The sequence below is a fragment of the Pocillopora verrucosa genome, chromosome 10 (genome assembly GCF_036669915.1).
Source record: "Pocillopora verrucosa isolate sample1 chromosome 10, ASM3666991v2, whole genome shotgun sequence".
Classification (NCBI taxonomy): domain Eukaryota; kingdom Metazoa; phylum Cnidaria; class Anthozoa; order Scleractinia; family Pocilloporidae; genus Pocillopora; species Pocillopora verrucosa.
Genome location: NC_089321.1, coordinates 2,237,434 through 2,262,345, shown reverse-complemented (window position 1 = coordinate 2,262,345; position 24,912 = coordinate 2,237,434). Strand labels below are relative to the sequence as shown.

At 37.2% G+C, this 24,912-nt stretch overlaps 3 protein-coding genes across 3 annotated transcripts; 1 reads left to right on the top strand and 2 right to left on the bottom strand.

Moving 5' to 3' along the window:
* Positions 1-942: 942 nt before the first annotated feature.
* On the bottom strand, positions 943-13,522 carry LOC131791188 (glycylpeptide N-tetradecanoyltransferase 2). Its single transcript, XM_059108519.2, has 12 exons — positions 13,125-13,522; positions 10,938-11,062; positions 9,812-9,903; positions 9,518-9,634; positions 7,877-8,047; positions 7,146-7,254; positions 6,207-6,278; positions 5,533-5,571; positions 4,877-4,936; positions 3,839-4,006; positions 2,290-2,427; positions 943-1,765 (listed from the first exon to the last, which is right to left on the bottom strand). The coding sequence occupies exons 1-12, from the start codon at positions 13,492-13,494 to the stop codon at positions 1,745-1,747; spliced, it is 1,482 nt and encodes a 493-aa protein (XP_058964502.1). The 5' UTR covers positions 13,495-13,522; the 3' UTR covers positions 943-1,744.
* Positions 13,523-13,591: 69 nt separating this feature from the next.
* On the top strand, positions 13,592-17,411 carry LOC131791163 (uncharacterized). The gene is made up of 5 exons (XM_059108483.2): positions 13,592-13,779; positions 14,888-14,999; positions 15,287-15,403; positions 16,351-16,429; positions 17,297-17,411. Exons 1-5 carry the CDS (start codon positions 13,691-13,693, stop codon positions 17,386-17,388), a joined length of 489 nt encoding a protein of 162 aa, XP_058964466.2. The 5' UTR covers positions 13,592-13,690; the 3' UTR covers positions 17,389-17,411.
* A 336-nt stretch (positions 17,412-17,747) lies between these two features.
* On the bottom strand, positions 17,748-23,606 carry LOC131791196 (calaxin-like). The gene is made up of 7 exons (XM_059108527.2): positions 23,465-23,606; positions 22,398-22,532; positions 21,205-21,309; positions 20,694-20,779; positions 20,007-20,072; positions 19,564-19,668; positions 17,748-19,042 (listed from the first exon to the last, which is right to left on the bottom strand). Exons 1-7 carry the CDS (start codon positions 23,529-23,531, stop codon positions 19,004-19,006), a joined length of 603 nt encoding a protein of 200 aa, XP_058964510.1. The 5' UTR covers positions 23,532-23,606; the 3' UTR covers positions 17,748-19,003.
* Positions 23,607-24,912: the final 1,306 nt, after the last annotated feature.

Sequence of the window (24,912 nt, the reverse complement as noted above, 5' to 3'; positions counted from 1 at the left end):
TTTTTGCTTCTGTCGCCGGCTTCTCGAAAATTACTGACAACCTCTCTTAACCATCTTATTTTTCTTAAGTCCTTTAACAGTTGAGGTTTCCGATTCAAATTTGTTTCATAAAACTTCTATACGTTTGTGAACGTCAATCGTAGTCTTGGAATAAGCTTTACCAACAGAAAATGATAGGTCCTATTACTTTCTCTTGGTCTTACGTAACAAATCAAGCATTCTAACGATACAGAAATTTCATTTAAATGAGTTTTCTGCACACGAATATTTTGCCCCAGTAGGTTAGGACCGGTCACTATTTATCGTCTTGAGGGGTTGAGGGCGGGGGAGTCGGAGGATTTTGGTTTTGTCACGATAAAATTCTCCTGATTCCCCCGTAAGGCTCAGTAATATTCTTATGAAACCCCCTGCTTTTTCTATGGTCCCCACTAATACTCTATTAGTGACAACTGACCCCACCCTCCGTTTCCTCTAAAAAACCATGCGTCCCCCCCATTGTTTAACACACAATTTGCAAACCACACAATACCATAAACATGAAAAATTGAATATATTCAGTTTACTATCAATTAAAACATTCCGTTACTAGTAGCGTTACTTTTTTCAAACTGCTTTTTAAATAGGAAGTAAATAAGATGGTTGCAACCAGATTTCCATAGTATATGCATGAGGCAAGTCAAGAATCTGACGTCCAAGAAGAAGAATACTGCTCTTACTTCCTTGATTCCCATGCAAAACTGTCCGTTAAGAAGCTTCATAAACTTTCAACTTACTCCATGGCATTTTTTGCGATTATCAACTTAAGTCTGGTTCTACAACTTGAAATACAAACCACGTTGCGTTTGTCACCCTGCGTGACACCTGGTGACTCAATGTCACGCAAGGTTACAATCACCCATAGCAGGACAATTACGTTTTCATGAAGTCGGAAAGTTCTTAACACTGCCGATATTATTTGACACTAAGATTTGAAAACCTTGACTTGCACAACACTGGCCAACTGACGACATACGTTTGTCAGCTGTCATGTTTGTTTTTTTGTTTTTTTTTTCTTGTAAATGTCTAATCAAGCTCACAAGTACAAACCTTTTAAGTACAATTCCCTACCAGTCGTTTCTAACTAATTCTTGTAAGGTCATTGTAAGACTAGCTTTCGTGTATTAATACCATCTGCTTTCCATAAGCGGCGCAATCTAGTTTCCATCTAATCCATCCATTGAAAAAGGTGCATTCTCTACAGTACTTTCATTATCACTGAACAAGTATAAACGAAACTACCTAAAATCTGATAACAAAAATCTTTAAAATAGTTTCATTATCTGAGCAAATGCACGCCTACCACTCCCCCTAACCAAACATCAATCCTCAGTTGCTATCAGTTGACGGTTGTTGGGTTAGGGGAGGGGTGGGTAGGTACGCAGTTGTTCAGATACCGACATTAAGCCGATTTAGCAATACCCACAAAACGCATACACATTAAAAAAAAACTTTTTTTCTAACGTCTGCAACTTGCAGTATGCTTGATAAAGCGCTTTAAATACAGTTTTGTTGTTAATTTTTTTTTAGGAAATTCACTCTGAGTTAGCTTCTTTGCGTCGTGGCCTTCATCGAGTACGCTCCTGCGTCATGTATTTCCTTACAGTGTGTCTCCTCATCCGCAAGCTTTTTTGTTGTTACCATTATATCGTTTAAATGTCAAGAGGGTCTAGAGAGGATGTTCTGTTGATCCAGAACATTCCGATGTTTACTGAAGAACAAGTCCAACCTTGAAAGAGGAAAAATAACCCTTAACAAAATTACGTAAAAGTCAGGTGTGTTTGTAGGATAACAATGTTCATACACCATCCAGAAAACAGTTGACGAGAATACTCAAATTTATCTGGTAAAGTTGGTATCTTGATCTAACACCAAATTCTCGTAACTTATTTACAGGGAGACGTGTGGCTGCTGGAGGAGAGAATTAACAATCATATCTTGGGACTTGGAGGTTTAATGCTGCCTTGAATAGTTTGGCAAGGAACGAATTTGAGTTTAACTGTAAAGATACCGAAGAAGGAAAAGAATGAGTAATTTTAGTCAGGTCGTCCCAGTTTTAAGTCCATCAAAGGTGTCGAGAGGAATCCATAAAAAATTACGTTGGCTCCGAAAAATGGGATCCATATATCTTGCAAAAATAATTTTCATCGTCAAACGTAGAGGAGTAGCAGAGAGGTGCTTCCTTTTTTTTCTGCGAATTAAACACGGATCAAGAAAAATAAGTCGAAGTAAAGTCATCGCTGAAGAACTGACCTTAGTGGGCTCCATGTACGGACATTTCCAGTTGTACAGATAATATTGTAGGTTACCATCACCGATACCAAACTTGAGCTTTTCCAGGAATTCTTTGTTCTCCATAAGGTCCAGAGCATTGAACACATCAAACTCACGCTGGAAATAAAAAAATTACTCGTACATTAGTTTTCGAAATTTCCTGGCCCTAGGGGTTCGTAGGGTGGATAGCGCTACCCATTAGATAAAGCGCCATAAGTTTTGTTCACTCTTATCCGATATATATCGATTTGTCCATCGGACAGCGTTATTTGCTCTTTGAACAATTGAGCCATGGAATACATCCCAACTGTTTTCTCCTAAAGAAAATAGAATTTCTCAGATGAAAATTAAGGTTCCAATTTCCCCCTCTGTACATGAGTCCTATCAAAATGATGCATTTTACTTGATTAAATTCTCTGGCATTTTCGAGTTCTATATTCAAAAATTACATCATGCGCTCGAAATCTCTATCGAGTGATAAATGATGGGGATGAAGGCCGAATGAACTACCACGCTTACGAATCTCGAGCTCATTATCTAACCGTTTCAGCATTAATTAATACTATAACAAAATTTTCGAACGTGATTCGTCATCACCAGCCCGATTTGAGCACCAATAGGACAGTGTGCGCGTCATGCTTGTAATTGGACAGTGTACTAGGACAATGAAAGGGACAGTTAAAACGTCATGCCTGCGTAAATGGACAGAACGCGTCATGTGCGCGTGCTGTTGTCTCGCATTTCCGAGTTAACGGTTGTTTGTTTGTTTTTTTTTATGAAAAAGTATAACCGATGTCTAGTTTCTTTCTCAGATCTTGTCATAGTTTTGATTAATTGGTAACAGGACTTCGCGTTGTCCAATTCTGACTGTAGTCTTACACGCGATTGACAAATCGCGGCCGTCCAATGTTGTTTGTCACTCGCATGATAACAGACCGAATTAGACTCCACTCGGTTCTATTATCATAATAAATCGACCAGAAGTCCAAACTCAACAAGACGGGTTCATGTTTTTATGTTATTTCGTTTCCCACTGCACCCTATTAAGCTTCTCTTTGTACTCACTATCTAGTAAGGAAGATAGATCGGAAGTAACGCAGCTAATTAGATTGCTGTACTTTTCAAAGGACGCTAGTAGATTTATACTAAATACTAGAAGGTCTCTTAGAGGCCAAGTAGCCCTTAAATGCTGATGCTCAGCTTCGATTTCTGTCGCATGAATTAAAAAAGAGTATCGCTACTTCCCCCGGATGGGACGCCAGTCCAACATGGGTTATCCGTCAGTACTTTGTCGGTTGTCCCTAATAGTTCGCCGGTAAACATTTACACTCCTGCACGGAGAGAGACATTGTGAAAGCAAAGTGTCTTACGCAAGGGCATATCCCGGCTGACCCAGCTGGGACTCGAGCTCAGACTTCTCAGACCGGAGTCTAGCGCGCTATGTGCCAGGCCACCGCGGTTTCCGAAACAATTTGGTGACCTGAAGCTACCACGTCACATTTATAATCACCAGGGCCCCTTAAATTACCTGCTTGGCTAGAATCAACGCATCCTGCATCAGATCAACAAGGGGAACAGTTTGCGGCACATTGTAGAAAGAGTACGCAGCCTTGAGCTGTTTGTGCGCTGGATGATGCATCACGGTGGACGGCAAAGTGTAGAAGCTGATCATGTCGGTGACTTGTCCTTGTTCGTTCTGAGATGTCAAAATGAATATTTACAGTTTGGTGTTGACCACAATTGCCTCTGTTTAGTAAAACGCAGTGCGACGTAAACCCTTTAAATTCCAAAGTGATTAAGATAGAGTTTCCTCACAATATCAATAGAATTTCATACAGAAAAGTGATAAGAATAAAGAAACATGTCAATCAGGGGATCATTAATTGTTCCAAAACCAAATTCTCCTAACTAACGCTATAAGAATTGTGGGGCAAACAGTGGGAAGAATTACTTATGAGATCTTGGGAGTAAAACGATTAAGCACCTTAGAAAGCCGTAGGGATTTCAAGAAGAGCCGGTTACAAGCGACCTAACGCTGCCCGTAAGACCTCCAACTGCCGTCCGTTTGGCCTGAGAGCGGCTTTCGAGTCAAGGATTCGCGTTACGACACAGCCGCCTACTACTCCATCAGCAGCCGCTTATGAAAAAAAGTTATTGAAACCTCTAGTTTCGTAAAACCACAACCAAAGCAATTTCAACAGCCAATCAGAGGAAAGGGAAATATCCCAAGGTGCCTTGTAAGTAAAAACAAGCAAATTGCTGAAAGCGCAGGGAAACTTATGCGTCCATCAAGACTCGGACAGCGGCCATTAACGTAGGTAATTACATCATCTCGAGTGCGTTTTGTGATAAATCAGCACGAGTACATTTTTTATAAGGCGTACAAAATTGCTCGAGCTCCGTAGGGCGAGAACAATTTGTTTTCAACAACTTGCTTCCCTGTCGCGAATAATCAAGCATTTTCTCAGATCAAAGAGCAGCACCTTGAGCTTCAGTTTCTCTTATTAAGAAGTATTGCGCCATATTTACCTGTTTTTATGACCGCCGCACTAAACAAAATACGTACCTTGACAACAAACGAATCTACGATGCCTTCACGAGGAGTAAACCAGTGTCTGAATTCTTCCTGTGTAACAAAATGCATACATGAGTGACTAGTTCAAACGACTGAAAAGTCTTACCGGTAAATGAATGAAAGGGGTTTTCAAATAAGTGAAATTTGCTTTATATACCTTAACACAGTAAACAGGATTTATTTAACCCTTCGACCCGTAAGAGTGACTTACATCTAGTTTCTCCTTACAAAATCACCCCTGAATCACACATTAAGGTCACGAGAACAAAGAAAATAATCACCAACTCTTGATTGCTACACCGATTCTCCTTGTCAGCACCTTACGAAATGTTTGGAGAACAGTATGGAGAATATACATACTGATGTAAGGGTGTAGAGGGTTAAGAACTGTAGAAGAAGGAGAATGGAGTAAAGTGACTGAAGTATCTTTTCAAATTTTAATTAAAAGAGTAACTCGAGCCATCGAAATGTAAGCAGAGAATTCTGTGAAGTCGCCAGAGAATTATCTTGTCTGTTGAACACACTAAGCACAATAATGGTACCCTGAGGAGTTCTTCTCGAGCAGAGTGTAAGGAAATTCATGCATTAAGAATCAGTAAAGAGATTTGCAATTGTAAACATTTACTTGAGCATAGTGTATTCCTTACCTCCGAGAACTCTGGGGCTAAGCTGAACTTCTTCAGGTACTATGTAACAGAAAAATGATAAAGAATATAATTAACTTTATTTTGTGGTAAGCACACTAAATTTATGGTCATGTATTCATGGAAATTGAAATACGTAATTATACGAGTCATTTTTCAGAAAGAAAAATCAGCAGAAACACACATTGACAGGCAGAAAACAACCCTTAAATACTCTGTGTATTTCAATAAATAATTTGCGGCCAAATAATTGCAAGTGACATTGTCAAGGGAAGAAAGTCGTTTGTCTCAAGATGTAGTCATTAATACTTCACTACTAGTGTAAGTGCCACGATCACTGACAGCAAACTACCTTGTGCAGAGAAATCTGTTTGTGGGTGAAATAAAAATTTCTGTAATTACTACAGGAAATGACTGAGAAAAATCCACGAAAGGTCAGTTTTGGTTCAAGATTCAGGTTACTGTGTGTATGAACCACTGGATATTCTCTGTATCACTTCCTATCTATGTCACACAACTTGTACTTCATTTACTCCTCATCTATGTCACACAACTTGTACTTCGTATCCCTTCCCATCTATGTCACACAACTTGTACTTCGTATCCCTTCCCATCTATGTCACACAACTAATAATTTGTATCCCTCCCCATCTATGTCACACAACTTAAACTCATACCTTCACTGTACTTTGATATGCAGAGCTCACATCCTGCTCTTTTAGAGTACAAATTTCCTTTAGTTTTGTCTCCTGTGAAGAAATTGAACAATAGAATCTGGAAACGAATTTCTCTCCTCACTTTTAGTATGTAAATGAATTAGAGAACGAATGAGAGTTGTATCAAGGGTGTGCATGTTGCTTTAAGCATCTCTGCAACAACAAAAAAAAACTTTCACATTCTGTGCCAAGTCATTCTACCCTCCTCCATCAGTGTCGACTTATTATTGTTTAGGCATCATACAAATTGTGGTGGGCTTATGTGCCAATCAGTTCAAATCTTCAACATTCTCCCCAACCCCACCCCCAAGGTGACCCACAGGCGTTTACCTGGTGGGTGGGGAATTTGAACCTTGCCTGGGTGTTGTGGAAAATTTGAACCTTGTCTGGGAAGATTGGAACCTGAACCATCAAGTGGAATACACACGTTTTATATTTTAATATGGAGGTGTATAAAGGAAATTAAAGCATTCAATTTCACGAGCACAGGGCTGAGAGGAAAATGTCTACAAAAAAGTTGACAATCAAATCCAGCACTTGGGTAAGGCATTTGATCACAATTTTGGTCCAGGGGAGGGGAGGGGGAATTTGAACAAGCCAATCTTCAAAAGTTCAATTGTGCATGGGATTGCCCATGGGGAATATTGAAGCTTTAAATTGATCAATGCATAAGAAAGTCACATATTAGCATTATTTTTTCATACTTTTCCCTACAAATCAATTTTGACTTGAGCCACAGATTCTTCCAGAGATACACCAAAAACTTGGCCAATAGTGAGATTGTTAATCTCACCCTTGGTTCTGTACTCACTTTTGATCCACTATCAAAATGGGGAACACAATTGAAATGACTGAATTTATGTCAATTCAAAACAAATGCTAATTGCTTGAATTTCTTACTTCTGGTAGTCTGTAAAGTTTCATAGTCCTCTGCATGGTCATGTTACGGCTGAGATGGGAAAACTTGACCTCAATCAGTTTCTTAGGGTTGAGGGACCTATGCCAGTAGCTGAGAACAATAACAGCACCATTAAGTTTATCCATACATGTAAATACATGTTTGGACTAAGTACAAACAGTAGTCTGCACTTAAGAAGCCTTGCTTTATTTCAAACTCAATAGTGCAGCTGGATGAATTTACAAATACAGTCAAACCTGCCATCACCAGCAAGGAAAGGTCCAGGGTGTAACCCTAATACAGGATGACTGTCACAAAAAAGGGGTATTATAAAAAAAAGACATTGAATGTCATTTTATGTCATAACTGACCAATAAATGTACAAAATCACCCTTAAAAGTACCACTAACCTTGGTTTTTGGAGATAAACATGGAATAAATGAGACTTGAGAGATTATTCTTAGTTTTATTTGAGTGGTTCCACTACAGGTGACTGTTCAATACAGGTGGACGACAATACAAGCAAGCTGTTGGGACTCAGTAAAGGGTGACTGCAACTGCTTAATAGAGGTGACCCCTTAATTGAGGTAAAAATCACTGTAATTAAGGGGAATAAACCTTAGACTTTGAAAACAGACCGCTTAATACAAGGTGACCATTCAATATGATGCTGCTTTAACACAGGTTTGACTGAAGAATGCAAATCTGCAAAGAAAATAACTATAGTACTTACCGACAGCAAGCAACTGGTTTGGGAAGAACTACACCAGCAGTATAAACAGCTTGAAAAATCCCCTCCAAGTTCACCCTTCTTGTGATCTCTCTTATCAAAACTGGGGCAACTCGTTTGGATCGGAGCTTCTTATGGACACACAGGAAGTTAATTTCAACCATAGAGACAATCCTGGAGAGAGCAAAAACGAGGAGAGATGACTGAAAATTATCCAAATTTCACAGGTCACACAGTAAGGCAAAACAGATCAGTATGGCCAATTTTATACGGCGAATCATGAGATTTCTCTCAACTAGAGTAGAATTGATCCAAAGGTCTAAGGTGTTAATAGGGAATCAGATTATTTCTTTTCCAGACATTCATGAAAACTGTATGGCAACTCTTGATATGAGATGATCAAGCCAAGAATCTACTCGCTAGTTTATTTATTTCAAGGCACACAGTACTTTTAGAGATTCTCAATCCTAGCAATATGCATGATGCTTGTAAAAACTAAGGACTTTGAATGTAGCCTTGCTTACCAATAAGCTACAAAATTGTTGGCATTTTAACTTTAAGACCACAATATTCTTTTCTAAGTTGCAGATTGTAGGTGGTAGGTCATCAGATTATATGAGATAAATATGAGATTAATATAAGATACAAGATTAAAATTATTATGAAGGACTCTGTGACCTATACTTGTGAAAATTGGATAAAACCTATGTTTGCTTGAAAGAACTGATGCACATCACGTGAAACAGCATCCACCCAGAGTTAAATTTAAACAGGGTTTCCTTATTGCTTTGTTCAAAAGCCTTTTTGGGATAATTTTCTCTACTCTTTTTAGAACATCAAATCATCAAATCCTAGACAAAAAGAGTTGTACTGAATTTTTTGTTAAAGCCTTTAGGTCTGAAATCAGATTTCATACTAACCCTGGGTTATCTTATGCCAGCTTTGAACCCCACCCAGATTTACATGTGTACCATTTAGAGCAGTCAAGAATTTTGTTCAGATGTTTCCAAAACTGACTTGCCTTAGCTTGAAAATAAGAGTGCTTTACCCAGATTACATAGAGATTAACAAGGGCATGTGAAGATATGGAATTTCTCTTTGAGTCTTTGACTTGATATCTCACAATTGAGCCCAGCAAAGGATTGAGACATCAAGTTGAACATGAAAAGGGAAATTCTTTATCTAGAACCAATCAAGTATCATTTTCAATTGTTTATTATATAAACACTATAGGGCCTTACTGACAAGAAAAGTAAACTTAGCCAATAAAAGAAATGAAAGTTTTTTAATATTACTTTTGGTTTTTCTTTTCATATTCTGGTTTTTTTCCACTTCTAGAAAATTGTTCATGTTGCTGTCTGTGAGCAATATAAATCTTTCAGTGCAATTAGCAGCCATAATCTGAGAAAATTTTCACAAAAGGATGCATTAAGAATGGTGAACACTTTGTCAACTATTCATCCACCTGACAGAGTGGTGCAAAAGGCAAGTAATGTGTCAGCAGCTGATGGGTGATATCAAACACATAAATAGTTAACATAATTTTACGCATGTACAGTTACAGCTTTACTCAGGGCTGGAATCCTTATAAAAGCACCACAGTTTTTATAATAAAAGGTTATAATAGCTTCAAAATTAACTTACTGTTCATAAACCCTAATTTGTGCAGGTATGGCACTAATAAAACCCACAAGCTTATTGTTGCCTGCTACGCGCACACCACAGTGCCATGGCATTTTCCAACCAGGAGGTTTAAGGGCCCTGAAATACAAACATAACTCAACATGAATGAATGTAACCTTGTAAAAAAAGAAATTATTATTCTACTGGATTTTTCAGCTTTAGATATTCAGCATAAAATACTAGTACTTAGCAATGGTAGAAAGTCTTACTTCTCATCTTGTAAAATTTTAATTATGAATGGGAAATTATACAAACCACAAAAGGAAATCTGGAGAATAGTCAAATCTAAACATGTTGTCATCATCTTCCACATAGTTTTCATTCAGTAAGGTATAAAGCTCTTTGAGCTACAATGAAAAAGGAGACACATATCAGGAGAAATGTAAAATACAGGAATTCTTTTTCTATAAAAAATTGTCAGTTGTCAAACAAATGACACACTTAACTCTTAACAGCCTTACACAAGTATGCATATTCTCTATACTGTTCCCTACTCATTTCCTAAGGTGCTGACAAGGAGAATTTGTTTAGCAATCAAGAGCTTCTTAAGTTGGTGATCATTTCCTTCAATCTCATGACCTTAATGTGTGATTCAGTGGTGATATTGTACGGAGAATTTGTTTAACAATCAAGAGCTTCTTAAGTTGGTGATCATTTCCTTCAATCTCATGACCTTAATGTGTGATTCAGTGGTGATATTGTACAGAGAATTTGTTGAACAATCAAGAGCTTCTTAAGTTGGTGATCATTTCCTTCAATCTCATGACCTTAATGTGTGATTCAGTGGTGATATTGTACGGAGAAATTAGATGTTACTCACTCTTTGGGGTCAAAAGGTTTAAGACTAAAATTAATTATAGGTTTGCATTAATATTAGTTCTCTTTCATTTAATGTTTCCATTCTTGTGAGAATGGTTTAAATGAGTCACACAACTGAATGCACCTGAGCTAAATTTGAAGAATATCCAGTGACAATTTCTCCAAGCAAAACCTTCTTATTTATAGACCTTGAGTCACATGCAGTGAAAAGGCTCCCTTGAAAGTTTTTTTTTCCACTAAGGAGCACATTTTTCTAATGTTACGGAGGAATACACAACCTCGTTTGTTTAAAAAATTGCACCAAAAGGAAAGTTTTGAGATAAACATTCTGTCCTTCTTGCTACAAATAATATTTGAAGGGTAATAAACCTGGTGCTTCTGTTTGGCGCAATAGTATGCTCTTCCATTCACCCTTTCAATTATCTGCTCTTTGAAGCTCACAGTTTCCACTGAGCTTCACTCTTAGAAAACTGTTTCCTCCTTGGAAGAGGTTATGTGTGAAAAAAGTTTGACTGTAAATATATCAAAATCATATACCAGAGCATGTTTTTGTATTACATACCACTTTTGCATCACTGATATCCAAGGTATCCCAAACAAAACCCTGGGGGAGGGTATAAGGTTCTTGTCTCAGTTGTTCAGCAGCCTTGTCCTCTTCAATACATCCACATTCAATGATATCTTCATCTAAAATCAATGAAGAAGTACTAATATGATTATTTGTTTAACCCTTTACACCTCAGGATGTATATTATCCATACAGTTCTCTTCACATTTCCTAAGGTGCTGATAAGGAGAATTTCTTTAACCCTTTACATCCTAAAATCAGTATGCATATTCTCTATACTGTTCTTGGTACATTTATTAATGTGCTGACAAGGAGAATTTGTCTAATAATCAAGAGTTTCTTTGGTTGGTGATTATTTCTTATATTCTCTTGACATTAATGCATGATTCAGTGGTGATATTGTAAGGAGAAATTAGATGCTAGTCACTGGGATTTAAGGGTTAAAAATCAAGAGCTTCTTTAGTTAGTGATTGTTTCCTTTATTCTTGTGACCTTACTTTATGATTTGGGGGTGATATTGTATAGAGAAATTAGATGCTACAGGGCGTGAAATTGCGCCTAATACAGGCGCCAATGCGACTAAATTTTTCACTTAGGTGACCAAATCCTGGAAATTAGTTGCCAAATTGGGGACTAAAATGTTTCATCATAACCTTACCAAGAGATATAGTGAATTAAAAAGATTTGCAAAGATAAATCTGCCGCGAACTTCCTTGTTAAGTTTGTTTCCAAAACGCAACATATGCATCTCGATCGATAACTAGACGCCATCTTGGATTTAGGTGAGCTTTAACATTGTATATTGTCCATCCTAGTGTCCACTTTGTAGCACATTAAAGATCTTTTCCCAAATTTAATTTTGGAGGGTCTATCTAGAACGCCGACAGCTTAAAAAAAGGTTTTGTTTGTCTTTGAAAATGGCGACCAACTTTTTTCCACTTGGCTACCACTTTGAAGAATTTAGGAGCCAAGTGGCTATTGGAAAAAAAAAATTAATTTCACGCCCTGTGCTAGTCACTCTTAGAGGAAAAAAGGTGAAAAACAAACAACTTGGATTTACAGTAATTCAAGTTGTATTGATTTTTTAAGTTTCCAGTACATTACTAAAACAACAATATTAAAGAAACAAAACTGTGATTGCAAAAAAAGTGATAACTTGACAAGAACTGAACAAAACCTTTAATCCAGCAACTTATAATAAGTCTTATCCAGATATAACTCTGTTTGCAATTCACAGTTAGAATTTTAACCCTTTAACTCCCAGAAGTGATTGACATAAAACTTCTCCCTACAATATCCATACATTCTTCAGCAATCAGGTAATGAGAATATTCAAATTTATCGGGTAGAAGCTGCTAACTTGATCTAGCACCAAGTTCTCATAACTAATTTACAAGGAAATGTGTAGAAGCTACAGGGGAGAATTAACAATCAGATCTTGCGAGTTAAAGGGTTAATAAAGCAAGATTGATATGTCTTTGCTGAGACCTAGAAGAACAACATGGTTAAACAGGAAAAATCATACTCTAAAACATACTCTCAATCCTTTTAACACACCAACCTTTGAACTCATCCAACTATAAATTCTTTCTTAATATGTGCATTATCACAAGATAAAAAAATAAATTATTTTTGTAAGACTTGATGCCTACCACACTCTTTCTAAAATCTAAAATCACACTTCTTTCAGCAACAATAAAACATAACATATATAAAATGACGAAATCATTTCTCTCTTTGTTTGTTTTATCTTGCCCCTTGCAAATACTTTTACCTACTTTAAGATAATAATTAGAATGATGTTTATTTCTTGTGGTAGTAACCTATATTAGAACAAGAGACTGATTATGAAAAAGCATCGAAACGCTTGATGTGATCTATTATCAGCAGCTGTATCAAGGGTCGACACTTTTCCCGTAAAACAATCAGAGAAGTGGGTGTGTGCGTAAAAAACCATACGCACTTCAGATAAATAGCGCTAGCATACGTACAAATGTACTTTCGAAAGAAATCATACCACACGATTTCTTGATCACAAGTCAGAAAGTTTTTTTTTCTTAAAAGCGCCTTAAAGACAGAGTCTTATTAATAAAAGAACAAATCACATGGAATTATTAGTCAAAATTCAGCTGCAGACAAGTCGGATCAAATGGAACCTGTTGTTGCATTACAAAAACCCACCTAGTTTAGGTACCGGCTGAGTGTCCCAGAACTGATACTTCTTCTTCATAGCTTCTTCTGTTGTTTTGGGCGCTTTCACTTCCACAGCCCGCAAACGTTCGAAGCTCTTTTGTAGCTCGCGTAGATTTTGCAGGTTAACTGCCGGACTTGGCAGAGACTCAACCACAGTTTCACTTCCTTCATTGCTTTTTCCCTTCCTCTTTTTCTTCTTCTTTTTAGAGCTACCCGATACCAATTGATTACCTCCTTTTGGAGGTTCCTCTTCGATAACTCCATTTACTTCGCGATCTGTGAATTCTTTGCCGCCGCCTTCGTCCCGCAGAGACTTGATTTGATCTAGCGACTCATTTGATCCGTTGTCGTCCGCCATCTTGAAGAGGAATGGTGCACATGTGTCTGACCCAGTCTCTACTCGAGGGTTACCTTCCCATCATGCTCAGTCATGCTCGAGTATTATTGTCGATGATTGACACAGCTCAATGTCACATGACGTCTACAAGATAACTTCACAACTTTTATCAGTGTTGAACTGATTGCTTTGCAGATATCCTTCCACGTGCTTTAAGATGAAATTAACTCTCTCACTGATGTTCATGGTTGTCTTCCATGCAGTAGGCAGCTTAGGGCCTCTACATGCGTCTTGCAAAATAAATTGGTAAGGGAATGTGATTACGTAAGATACCTGCGTTCATGAATATCAGATCACGCATAGCTCACTCGAAACTGGTTGAATAATACAAAATGTTAATCTTAAAAGTAGTTTTCATCTCTCCATTTTAATTAATAAATATGTATATCTTCAAACTTCCGAGTGATCTACCCCAAATCTATAAACATATAATATCTGCACGATTCGTAGGTCTTCCAATGCAGTCAGGAACTAAAAAATTTAGAGGAGAATTAGACAGCAGAAAACCTACATTTCTCATTCTTCATTAAAAATAAAAAGTTGAAGTATGGCACCTCCTACCATTGTTACATTCAAAGGAGTCACCAAACTTTTCCGAAGTTGTCTTCCAAAGTGCCAAAGTTACATGTCTTCTGCGAAGGCTGTCATTTCCCATATTGCTTGCTATTGGAAAGATAAGCTGCCAGGTTACTACCCTTCAAGTCACATGGCTTTCCTTTAATCAAATCAAGGGCAAGTTAGTAAATTGAAAAAAAAAGGGGAGGACAACCAAATCAGTAGCTGTGTGTAATCTGTGCATTTTGGTTTTAACCATGGGAGCTCTATTGTGTAATAAAGAAAGATGTGTTTTCGTCTTGTCATGAGTGTGGGAAAAGAAAAAATTCTGAGTCCTCATGAGGAATTGAACCTCAGACCTTTGGATTCCATGCTCTGATGCTCTACCACTGAGCCTCAAAGACTCTGTGGTGAGCAAGGTCTATTATGAAGTTCATATGACATGCGTCCTGCATATTGCTAGGATCGGCAATGTCAGCAATGTAATGTTTGTAGATAGAAATTACAGAGATGGTAAGTTTTCAGCTTGGTAAAGAATTATAGAAAGATGTTTTTTGTCTTGTCATGAGTGTGGGACAAAGAAAAATGAAAAGTTACACTTGTGTGAGCGGGTTATACTTGTTATAGGTTATACTCATCATACTTGTAAGAGCAGGTTATATTTTTTTTTCAAAATAGCCAGGTCTGTCTTGCAGATGTATTCTTACCATATTTGCCAGCAGGTTCAAGGTATTGCTGGTTAAAAAAAAACCGTTTTTGTGTCAGCTTTGAAATAAGTTACTTGATACATATCTTTCAGGTCTTGGGCAGTAAAATGCAGTATGGTTAATGATGCCATTGTTAACCAGATTCAGAAGTGGCATTCAAATGAAACCTGCCCAGATGGTAAAGGGGAAAAGTGTCTTTATACGGTATGTTTACGTAGAAGCCCAACCATTGTTTCATAAAACCTCCTCCCATAGATCAAAATAAATGTCGGGTCGTTAGAGAATATTGAGATTTTCAAATTTATCTGCCTTGTTACTGTGTAGGGTTGTTGTGATGTAGCCAACTCAGTAAATTTTCTCTGGCCACAACAGTTGTTTTCTTAAATCAAGATGGGAATATTTTCAGTTGAAGGTAAAGCCTTGACTATTTCTACTATATGCCATGTTCTAATTCTATTTATATTTTTGGTTTTTGATCATTACTTCTTTAGCTAGAAAGTCAGACTGATACTGAAATCAAAGCAATCCATGAGACGCCCAAGAAGCACTACAAAGATGACCTCACATTTACTTTTACTGCAAATGGAACTGAACTGTGCAGTGTAGAGGTATGAGATTCTCCAGGCTAATAAAACAAAATGCAAGTATATTTAGAAGACATCCAATCACCTCTCTGGCTATAAAGATAGTTTCCTTAATTCATATTTCCCTCTTACCTACAAAAAGTCAAGGGGGCCATGGCCTAAAACAAATTTATTGTTAAAACCTCACCCCTGATAAAAGTGTTGTTCCCTCATTTAGGAAACTAATGGAAATATAGGAAAGAAAGATGCTGGCTTGAGTATAACATGCAGAGAGAATCTTCCATCTTTGCTTCTCTTTGGCATTTAGTGGGTCAATATTGATGGGTTGATGGAAACATTTTTGATGCTTTGATTGTGGTTGACCACAGTTCTTAGATGTGCACCAATCATTTTTCGATATCTTTACAGGTTCATGATATAAATTAAATCACTTAGTAAACATTCAGTAAGGTTACCATTCTTAAAAAGCAACATTTCTGAAAGAGAGTGATGTGAAATAAATTCTCTGGTAGTGATGTGGCTTCTTGTGCACAACTTTCTTACTCTTGTGAGGTGATCTGATGGCAGGTTTCTGAACTTTAGGCTAAGTAAGACATCGAAGTACACTGTAGTCATAATCGGTGTTAATAGATGAAATATAAAACCATAGACCTGCTAAGCCTTGTCTTATGTAATGTGTATTCACCATCTACAGACACGGGATATATAAAATGAATGTTCCAATACTTGTGCCCCAATCAATTTGGAGCTTCAACATCCCCATCCCCATTGGGCAACCCCTTGGCATTTGACGGTTGTCCCTGCACAGCAGAGGTGGGAAAGTGGAATGGAATTATCAAGTTGGGAATTTGAACAAAACAGTCTTCATAAGTTAAAATGCCTAGGGAGAGGGGGGGTGTGGATGTTGAAGCTTCAAATTGATCAACACATGAGATTTTTACTTTGCACATCTTTTTTACGCCTTCTTTCAGGGCTATTCCACCTCTGAAACTTGGTATGCTGTGTTGGACTATGGTACAAACTACTGTAACCTTCACAACTTGATCACTGGTATGAGACTGTCAAACTGAGTAGTATACACAGAGCAATTTCCTGTTGAGTGTCATTAGTAATCCAGTATTGCTTTGGTTTTTTACATAGTATTATCTCATTTGATACTATTTGTGTGAAAATTTCCCCTGGTAATAATGTACATGAAAAATTATGCCTTTCTGATTGGCTGAAAAGGAATGCACACATGCTTTCAAAATTTCATCATCTCGACTTTCTGTGATGTTTTTTCATGTACCTTATTAACAAGTGCTCATGCAATATTGTTGTCTTTGAAAAGTTCACTTGTACTTATTAACCCTTTAACTCCTGAGATCTAATTAGTGATTCCCCTTACTGTCTGCCATTCAGTTCTTGTGATGTAAGTTTGGAGAATTTGGTATTGGATCAACTTTTAATCCCCTAACTGATATTTTATTCTCATCACTTTTCTGCTTGATGTTTTATTAATATTGTAAGGAGAAATTCTGTCTTGGTCACTCACAGGAGTTGAAGGGTTAACACCAAATTGCACCCAAAATCATGTTATTTCTTTTACTTATTTCAAGGTTTGTCCTTTTAACATACAAACAATTTAGCTTTTTTAATGTGTAAGGTAATTAATCTGCCTGTTACCTGTAACAAAGTTAGTGTTTCATTGGTAACCAACCCTACATTTTGGCAAAGAAAAGATGATCTAAATTGTTCTTAATCTATATCCTTCTGCTATTTCTTCTTTCTACTGTTCATTTTGTCTTCCCCTAGGTTATTACAGTACTAATTGATCTAATCAGTATACCTTATTATCTTTATGGTTATATCACATTATTTTATATAATGTTTATTGAATTGGCCAAATTATGCCTTTGCTTTTCACTATTTTTATAGGAGCTGGACTTGACAAAATGCCAAAATACTCAGAAGAAACCAGTGACTCCATTTGCACCCAGTACAGCTCTGCTGATTGTGAGAAATACTGAAGAAGTAAATGTTTCCTGAAAGAGCCACTTAGAGGGATTTTTTTAAACTAACTTTTGGCACTGATTAAGTTCCTACTGGAACAATTAATGTATGACATCAATAGAAAATCCCTTAATTTCATGAAATTGAAATACTTTTGAAGAAGTTGCTGTTGGCTTTCAGTTTTGCATGGTTGATTGTTAAGATTCCCCACTCTTGGAAACTTCTACCTTTCTACCTTTCTACCTCTTAACACGATCAAAACAAGGATAAAATTTTCTCCATCAATTTTCAAATAACAGAAATCAGAGATTATTTGTGGCCCAGAGCCACAAGAAGGTTAGAATGAAGCACTCAACTAAATCTGTGAACCTCTAAATCAAGGAAAAAGCATAAATTTTATTACAGCAGTTACACATAGCTCTGAGGTAGAGGTATTCATAGTGTTTAATACCACATATGGTACTGTTGCAGTTACTGTTAGTAGAAGTTTTTCCAAGCAAAGTTAGTATCCTTAAATAGCTCAATGTATGATAATTTTTGTCTAAAAAAATTTATAAAATAATGACATGCCAGAATAATAAACATAGAAATTGATCTACAATAAGCTTTTCCTAGATGTATTTTGTGGATTTATAACAAAATAAAGCATATTAAACAGGCTGCCAGTAGATCGAGTTGATAAAGGTCTAGATAAAATGAATTGCTGCCTGTTTCTTAAGAGTGAAACAAACACAATAATAGCAATTTCAAAGAACCCAAGCAATGCAGAAGCTGTATGTTTTATACTGTGATAAATTACTACAGCTGTGAACAGGCATGTTTTGACATTCCCTGTCTGTGTCTTTTAAGCCTGGCCAAACAAGCCAAGCTTGGTTGTCTAAAAAGAAGACAGGTGGTCATAGGATTGATCACAATGATCTGCCTAGCATGCAAACAGGTCCTCATTAATGAGCCTTCCCTATGAGCACTTTTTCACTTGCGGGAAATAATGGGACATTGAGCTGCATAAACTGGCAAGAAGTCTGTAAGGGGTCCAATACTGAAAGGTTAGTGTCAGAATCCCAACACACTTCTCCCTGGCTTGTCTCAAATTTTCTTGAGGTGGCAAAAAAAAATACTTTGCAGTCATATATTTGAGTGCCTGTCTGTGGTTTTAAGATCTGCCTGATTGGGTAGTCAATAGCATTGCATGAATTCACTTCATTGGGCCAGCTCATGGCTGGGTCCACAAAAACTATAAAACTATTTCAAGAAAATACTTTGCACACCAAAAGAGTTTCATAACAATTGGTATGGCATTCTTTATTATTCATCAGACAAGTATGACCTCTAACTTACATGTACTGTGCAATTTTGTTATTTCTCAGAATGAAAAAAGCTTATGTAACCATCTTCTTCAGCTCCTATTTACAATGGATGTCTTCAATATGAATTTTTTATTTATGTACCATTAAGAAAAAAGTGTTCCTTTGCTACCAGCTATGTTTGATGATGACTGGAAAAACTAATGTTTAAGTGTTGAATGAGTCCCTATTCATTATTTTTTATTCAACAACTATCAAAGTTGGGCTACTTTACATACAAAGATTGATCTGTCTCTTCTAATGGTAGTTAAAATGGCACTCTTTACTATTAACAGCTTGCAAAACTCTGAAGAAATTTTGCTATTTCCTAGAATGAAAAGGAAGATATACATAGTCAAACAACTAGCCACATGATGCTGAAAATAACGAGCAGAAAAAGTGAAAAATAGTTCCCTCTCATGGACAGTTAGGCAGTTATCAACTGCCAAAATACAGAAAAGGCACACCACAATCAGCCAACAAATAATTTCCTATGCAGCAGTTCTTAGGTCTCATCACAAAATTTGGAGAAGAAAGGGCATTGTGTGACAAAACCTAATGGTTGTAAACTTCTGCAACAAAGTCAAAAGGGAACTGAAGATGATCATCGTTTACTCTGACCGGTGATTTCATCTTTTCTCAACACATTATACACTCAGACATATATGACGAGATTCTCAGAGGTGGGGGGGGGGGGGGGGGATTGACAAAAGTCTTCATGGTGCAAGCCTGACTAACCACCTGCTTGACATATCTTAGTCTCATCAATTTTATGCCAGCATGCTTGCAAAGACCAGAATCAAGGACATTTCTCATGTGACAAGTCTGTTAATTCAAGGTAGTACAAACCTTGGATCCAGGCAGACATTTTCCAAATATCTCCAGGAGAAGTTTCTCTTTGGTTACAGCAGTTTTGAAATCATTTAGTGAAATCTTTCCATCTTTATCCTCATCCTGGTGAGCAAAATATTAGAAACAACAAATTTCTTATTTTCTTTAAACTGGGATTGGTTATTTGAAAGATTATCACAGTTATCCAGTGCGTTGGCAAAATAAAGTTTTCAATAATCAAGGTTTGCTCTTTCTTGTTAACATTGATCTGTGTCACTCTCTTTTTGTTTGCAATATAAATCAGCAATTTGTTAAGTTAATCCAAGCATGTACCTTAAAAATATTTTTTCTGGAAAATTACAAATAACTGTACACAGTCCAAGACCTGTATGGTTGAATCACTTCCTGTGATGAGGAAACTTAAATACATGTATCAGACAAGCATATAACCCAGAACACACCATTTTCTTCAGCGATAAATCAACAAGGTCTTTTACTTGTTCATCTGCATCTTCTTCAGTTGATGACTGAGGGTCAAGAAAAAACAAATAGTCTGCATTGGCTGCAAAATCCTCCTTTTTTTTCTGCAGAATTTTTAAAATTGAGTCAACTAGCAGAGACCTGCGAGCCTTTCCATGAGTTGGCTGGGAGAATTGCTTCACCCCCCCTGTAGCAAAATCTCACAAACTAAACCTTGGAATTCTGATTAAATTTAAAAGAATCCAATCTACAGTGTGTGTCATTTAGGTTCATGTATAGTGTTATCCCCCATTATGGACTACTAGGCCCTTCGTATTGGGGGGGGGGGGGGGCACTGTACAACCCTCAAATGGCAGAAACAAGCATTCCCTAGAGCTTCTGTTTTTGAAACTTTTCCTAATTCAAAAAGTTATAGATCAATTCCACATTTCAGACATTCAGAATATAAGATAAAGGAGAGTGAAAATCATACTCTTTTCAACAATTTTAAACTGGGAAAAAAAATTTGAACACCATCACAACTAATAACAAAATAGCTAGATTGCACAATTAACTGTATGTGGTTGTGGTGCAGATGTCATTAGCTGGTCTGTGAACCCCGTTAACTGTATGTGGTTGTGGTGCAGATGTCATTAGCTGGTCTGTGAACCCCTCCCCCCTGAACTTACCTTGACCATGCACTCTTTTAACATGTGTTGGATTTGTTCTCGTAATATGTAGCCTTGTCCATTGAGGTCATACACATTAAAACAAACTATGTAAGGAAAAAAAAAATTTTTGAAAATGTTACTCAGTTTCAAGGTTAGGGGAATATAAAAAATGGTATGTTATTGATCGAGACTCTATGTTCCCTAAAATAAGTGCCCTCTCCCAAATAAGTGCCCCTCTTAAAAAAAAGCCTGCCCCCTCCACCCTCACTTCCTTGAATATAGTGGGGATACAAGGAAAAACCTGTTTCTATTGCCACTTTAAATTACAACTTTTTTCGCTTAAACTACAGTGGAATCAGTACAGGTGAATAATAAGCAACTCACTAGATTAAGCACTCTCCTTTTGGTAAGCACCCCTCTTTTTGGCTCAAATTATAAAATAAGCCCCTAGGTCCTTATTTGTGGATATGCAGTAGATGCATTATCATTATGATGAGGTTTTTAGTTACTTTTGTTAACTAGAACTTACAATCCATTTGCTCCTTAAATGTTCCCTTTAGAAACTTTGACAGGCCACAAACCCACTCCTTCATATTAAGATTGCCATCATTATCCTCATCAAAAACTCGGAATACTAAAAAATAAAAATAAATTCATAAATTAGTATATACCTTTGTATAGTAGGTTAATGATGTCAACAACTATCTTGATCTGTGGCTTTCTTACATGTACACTATCTGGATGCTACTAACAGTAAGCACTAAATATTGAATGATCCACATCATGCAGCTCATACTCTACCAAAAACACTACCAAAAATCCTTGTATTAGCATGGCACAAGGAGGAGTGAAAAGGCTGCATAAGCCAATTTCCAGAGCCAGTGTGTGGTGTGATCACTGTGCCTCTTGCAACATACAAAAAAAAGTATCTATTCATTGACCAAGTTACTGTGGGTCAGAACAAAAAATATTTAGCTCTACGTCAGACCTCAACCTGAACATTTTTTCGTCTGGCAATCTGACTCAGTCAATTATTACTTTTGAGGTTAAAAAAGTAACAGTGATCTACATGTATATATGTGCATGATTTCACCTAGATCTATTTCTTTGCCCAGATCAATTATTTGATTCATTATCTGTGCAGATATTAATCATGGGTTTGGCTCTGTGAGAGGGCAACATGGGGAAAATCCTGGACTCTGACTAGTAAACAAAGGGGATAGAATGTGCCTTCACTTGATGGGACTGGGATCCCATCCAGGGGGGAGGAGAGGAGTGGTGGTATTCCCAATTGCTTCAGTCTTCAGAGAGGGCTATGAACTTTTGCAGTTGGCCCTCTGGCTCATAAGTTGACTTTACAAAAGATTACCATTAACCATGATAATAGTGAAATTATCTGCAAATGCCATATACTCATTAAAGGGAGGTTACTCTTTACACTCCTAAAATCTGACCTTAGAAATTCTCCTTGGTATTGGATCAACTAATTATCCTTTAATCGATATTAATCTCATTATTCTCATCACTTTTCTACTAAATATTGTATTGATAGCACAGGGAGAAATTCTGTCTTGATCAGTTAAAGGTGTACATGGATAATAGAGATTTGGTAACTTTTTTTCAATGACCTTGAATGAAAGCCTTGAATTTATCACTACTGATAATGGCTCACTTCATTTAAGAAAGAAAATTAATCATCATCATGATTAAGAAAAAGCTCACCTCTGTCCATAATGATATCCTCTGTCAGTCCAAAATCGTTATACAATATGTCTCTAAATGTTGTCCTATCCATTTTCCCATTCTTTGCATTATTTTCAAACATTCCTAACAAGCTCTTGACCTCCTCTCCAGAAACTGAAACCCAGTTGGAGCAAAATTTTAAGTATAAAATCATCAAAAATCCATTCTGTTACAATATCACCATGAAATACACTAATTCAACAAAATGCGAATTATGAGTTAAATTGTTTGACATCAACATATAAATAATCATGATGATTTTAAAGCATTGTGCATTCTAGATCTCACTTCATGTAATTTCTATTTTGCACCATGTTCCCAAATGAACACTGATTGGTCTCCTTTCCCAGGTGTGATGCTGATTGACAATACAGCCAAATCCATTAAGGATCACTGGATTGCTGCATGTGGTGTCACTATTAAGCACCTGTCATCATACTGGTTACATCAAACAAAAGAGGGCGAGGGAAGATAATCAGAGATAGAACTGGATGGGGAAGGGGCTCTGTTTAAGCTATAATTCAGCAACAATAATCAATTTAGTTCTACCTCTCGTGTTCATAGCCTAGTTATAGCATTCTGATGGTCTCTAGCTACACCTATGTGGCCGAGTATCGGGCATTACCACAGAATCTGGGGATTCCTTGACGTCAATTTCCCATAATATCAAAATTAACCTAATAAAATATTTGATATCATCATCGTTACTTCCGTTTGACTCTAAACTGGCGTAAGACGATGGAAAGCTCTATGATCGGTAGGTGCTCGATCAGTTTTCGAATTCGAACACTTCATCGCTAAGTTACGTACAGTCAGAAACTCAACAAAGTAAGAATATTTAATTTTTGATAAATTGATGCAAAAATTCAAAACTGAGAGCAAAATGAGTTTTGGAAGCATTTTCAACTGCCTGGTTAGATTACATGGGACTTTTCAGTGCAGTGGAGAAGAGAGCAGCAGCTAATTTCAAACATGATGCGAGAAGTACAAGTCAACTGGATACACCACAGAAATACGTGCAATATAAGAATAATTGCCATACTAACAGTGAGTCTCGCGCTCCAGATTCTCGGCGATCTTGTCTTGATTTCGTCTTGCTGTTATTGTTGCCATATTAATAATGATCTAACTTTCCAAGCTTGAGAAATCTCCTAGTCACACAGTATTATTGAAAGATGGCGGGGACGTTGCTAACGTTGCTATGCAACAATAGACCCCAGATCGCACGCATTTGTCGCGTCATTGCCCAGTTTCTTCTCTGTCATAAACTAACCCGATTGTATCTCAAGCTTGGGTAGATCTTTCTGACCGATCAACTTTTCTCTAATTCAACTGGCTTGAATTCGATGAAAAAATTTTTAGAGAAAAACAGTTTATAAGATTTAACGTTCTGTGGGGTCTTGCCTTAGTAAACTTGAAGAAACAAAGTAAATGAAACAAAACTGTGTGGAAACAAATTGAAAAAGTAAGAGTGACCGGTTAGACTTGATATCATTGTTAAATTCCCTTCCTTTTCATATTTTGTTTCATGGACGCTCACGCTTAATTACAAACTCAGACGATGAGTGGACAAAACTCTTGGTCCCTCTGTGCAGCAGAAACTGGCTGTTACATGTACAGCCTTGATCTTGTTCCTTAGTTCGTAATGCCTTTCTTGTTTTGATTTCTTTCCCACCGAACCACGAGTTCCCAAAGTAATTTTTGCAGTTTCCTTTAATCTTCGTCGAAAGTAATATGTTGGCAGCAAAAGGCAGCTTTAATGTGATGTTAATACGTCGTATCTTTCTTGGTGGAATTCTCCCAAAAAGAGTTGTACGAAATATAAAATGGTAAGTAGGGAGAATTTTCATGTTGACTTGAGAACTGTGCGCGCGCTGTTCTTATTTGAGTTGTACTGTGACATAAGCATTTGACGCAATCAGTGTGCATTGTGAAAAAGGAAAACTTTACATGCAAAAATGTCTCACGTATCTCGCGGGATATCTTCCATGGTTTTCTTTTTCATGTTTTTGATCAGCTTTGGTTTAAAACGAAACGAGAACGGTAGGGTCAGATTCCGATTTGTTCGAAAGACGAGAGTGAAGAAAATTGAGAAAGTAGATGAAGGTGTGTTTTATCCCATTGTACCGGAAGCCGGGACCAGCAGTGGAGAATTACTTGACAGAAACTCCGCCAAAGAAGTCGTGAGGCACCGGAAGAAGAAAAGAGGGAGACTTAAAAGGAACAAGGTGGTGCCAGCTGAAGAATATGAAGTAGATGAGGAGGACACTGACTGCGATATCGCGTTGGTTCTTCCAGAGGAAATTGTAAGAACGCTGCAGTCAGACGAAGGTCCATCACCGCCCACTCTGTCAAACAATTTCAATGTAATCAATACAGATGAAATAACTGGAAATCTGCTCTACAATGATGAGGACATTCAAACAAGTTCAAGTCTTGTCTGCGTTACTAATCAAGTTGCCTTGAATTTAAAGGACAAAAATGCTTGGGAAGA

Bases quoted from the DNA above. Each gene is read 5' to 3' on its own strand.
- LOC131791188 (XM_059108519.2), bottom strand. From the start codon at position 13,494: ATGGCGGACGACAACGGATCAAATGAGTCGCTAGATCAAATCAAGTCT. The intron at 8,048-9,517 runs GTAAGTTAATTT...TGCTCTCTCCAG, and splicing joins CAAATTAGGGTTTATGAACA to GATTGTCTCTATGGTTGAAA. The intron at 4,937-5,532 runs GTAAGGAATACA...TTTGTTACACAG, and splicing joins TAGCCCCAGAGTTCTCGGAG to GAAGAATTCAGACACTGGTT.
- LOC131791163 (XM_059108483.2), top strand. From the start codon at position 13,691: ATGAAATTAACTCTCTCACTGATGTTCATGGTTGTCTTCCATGCAGTA. The intron at 13,780-14,887 runs GTAAGGGAATGT...CATATCTTTCAG, and splicing joins GCGTCTTGCAAAATAAATTG to GTCTTGGGCAGTAAAATGCA. The intron at 16,430-17,296 runs GTATGAGACTGT...CTATTTTTATAG, and splicing joins CCTTCACAACTTGATCACTG to GAGCTGGACTTGACAAAATG.
- LOC131791196 (XM_059108527.2), bottom strand. From the start codon at position 23,531: ATGGCAACAATAACAGCAAGACGAAATCAAGACAAGATCGCCGAGAAT. The intron at 20,780-21,204 runs GTAAGTTCTAGT...TTCCTTACATAG, and splicing joins ATTTAAGGAGCAAATGGATT to TTTGTTTTAATGTGTATGAC. The intron at 19,043-19,563 runs GTTTGTACTACC...TTTTCATTCTAG, and splicing joins AATGTCTGCCTGGATCCAAG to GAAATAGCAAAATTTCTTCA.